We start from the raw sequence: 2,460 nt of genomic DNA, 5'->3' as shown, positions 1-2,460 counted from the left end.
GTTGCGAGGGAATTTCCACCAGACATCGCCAAACTCTTCGAACACTGTCTAACCACAACCTACTTTCAGTGGAACAGCGAATTCTTTGAGCAGACAGATGGAGTAGTAATGGGCAGCCCTCTTAGTCCAGTGATAGCCAATTATTTTATGGAAAAATTTGGAAAGAACGCTCTGGACACAGCCGTGAGGAAACCTCAGTGTTGGTTCCGCTATGTTGATGACACTTTTGTTGTTTGGGGCCATGGTCTGACTGAACTTGAAGACTTCCTGAGGCACCTCAACTCAATAAATATGTATTGTTGAATCCACGGTAAATATGATGCTACCCATGTATATACTCCGGGAACATTCACTTGGCCGCACTGTAAGCCAACTGAAGGTATGCCAATAAGGTAATATCTGTTGTTCTTGCGAATTTGAAGTGGGCCGCCAGAATCACCCTGTTGGATAATTAGTACAATTAGTGGAAATAATCTTAGTATTTTAAGCAACATTAAATACAAATTTGGATAAGGGCTGTTGTTGCATATTACATAAATTGCCCAATATGATTTGGTTACAATTTTTGATTAATTAACTAACCTAAATTAAATTTGATACGCGAAATAACATGTGTAGGGTGTTTCCAATAAAGTGTGCACTTTAGACAGTGACTCGGTTCAATCTTAATATATGTTACTCGGTATATTAATCAACTTACCTGCATTTTAGTGCTTCTTTCGTGGCTTCATAAATGCTGGATGCTCCGAGTCGTTAATAATGAAACACCACAGTTATCAACCAAATTTATTTGCGGGGTTCGAACACGAAACTACTATTGAACGTGGAATTATTTAGGAAGGGCTGAAATAAGTTTATTGCTTTGCACATTTTTCGAACAATTAAACTTGGTGAAAACATTACATCATATTATCGATTGTTATTCAAATTACGGTCAAAATAAGCCGTTATCATGATATTTTAGTAAATAAATATGCAATAATAAACCAATTTAAACATGTAATTTTTAACCTCCACAATTGTTCTTTTTTGACTATGAGATAAGAAAACGTAGCAGTAACTGAAACATAATTGGGATAGGCACTTAAAGCACTAATTATTTTCAATAAATAAATAATTGTATGATTACATAGTATCAGTCACATACAATGTTTAAAACAATTATCCAGTATCCCAGGGTCGCGTTTAGCAATCCATAATAAACAATTTGAATAGTATTTTATATCTATATCTATATCTATAGCTGAAAATTCTATGAAAAAACTATATTAATCAGCAAATAGCTGGAATAAATACATATAATAAATTAGCAATTCGTTTTTTCTCGTTGATAAAGCCAACATATAGGTATAAATTTGCAAATAGGCGGCAAATAGATTTTGTTTAGCTTCACAACCATAAGCGGCCTACATCTTCAGTGGAATTCTTAAGCCCAAGTCCTATTTATGTATAAATGTATGGCCATTCGTTGTTATTTTTGGCTTGTTCCTCTTGATTTAAATTTGGGATAACGTGCTCTGAAATAAAATACTGATGGATATGAGCCGACCCTGATCTTTTTCGATTTAAACAGCAATTACATCATATTGCAGTTATGTCGATATTCTAAAGTGATTGCTAGTTAGAAAAGTTAAATAGAGTTATTATTAGCATTCCGCTAACATTTTCGTGTCAAATAAGTATATAAAAAAGGATAAGTTGTTAGAAGGATTGACATATGCTCATTGCTTTGCGCAAAATTATTTCGGATATTTTTCAAATGAGGACGGGAGTTAAATTTAATTCAAGAAAAGTATAACAAAAAGTTTGAAGTTTGCAAAGCCCAGCAATACGAAATTTACGGTTTACGAAAAGTGTGGTGATTTATTGCAAACGCAAAAGCTGAGGACACAAGCCAATACATGTAAGTAGAATACGCAATCAACGTGCATTTAACGGATAATTAGTATTTCTAAAATTTTACTCTTTGTAGATGGCTGCTGTGTTAATATTGTGTACCATTTTACTGGTATTAATATCTACCCTATTATATAAATATTTCACTAGAAATTTCAACTACTGGAAATCAAAGAATGTATTTTACATTAAACCTATACCACTGCTCGGAAATATGCTGCCCGCCTTGATAATGAAGACAACGCTAGGAGAATGGTTGGGTGACTTAAGCCATAAAATCAAAAAGGACTACTTTGGAATTTTCGTATTCGATCGACCAGTTTTGGTGGTTCAATCCCCAAAGCTAGTAAAATTGATCCTACAAAAAGACTTTGAATACTTTCAAAATAGATCAGTGGCCCATTACGAACACGATCCGATTTTGTCCAATTTTATGTTCATGGCTAAAAATCCACGGTGGAAAGCTGTACGATCAAAACTCAGTCCAGTTTTTTCTACTGGAAAATTAAAACAAATGTTTCCACATATCTTAAACGAAGCTAACCTTATGGTGGATTACGTCAG

At 34.1% G+C, this 2,460-nt stretch overlaps 1 protein-coding gene across 1 annotated transcript in view; it reads right to left on the bottom strand.

The window, feature by feature from the left end:
* Positions 1-51: 51 nt before the first annotated feature.
* LOC109545046 (serine proteinase stubble) overlaps positions 52-2,460 on the bottom strand; it is a gene marked incomplete in the record, with an annotated part of 47,849 nt that continues 45,440 nt past the window's right edge. The window contains 1 exon segment of the mRNA XM_048662098.1: positions 52-439. Coding sequence (XP_048518055.1) covers positions 210-439 — 230 coding nt within the window.

This window comes from Dendroctonus ponderosae, unplaced genomic scaffold, assembly GCF_020466585.1.
Source record: "Dendroctonus ponderosae isolate FM_Combo_2020 unplaced genomic scaffold, Dpon_F_20191213v2 Dpon_F_20191213_1, whole genome shotgun sequence".
In the NCBI taxonomy this organism is placed as follows: Eukaryota; Metazoa; Arthropoda; class Insecta; order Coleoptera; family Curculionidae; genus Dendroctonus; species Dendroctonus ponderosae.
Note: the sequence above shows the minus strand (reverse complement) of the source record. Positions and strands in the feature narration are given on the sequence as shown.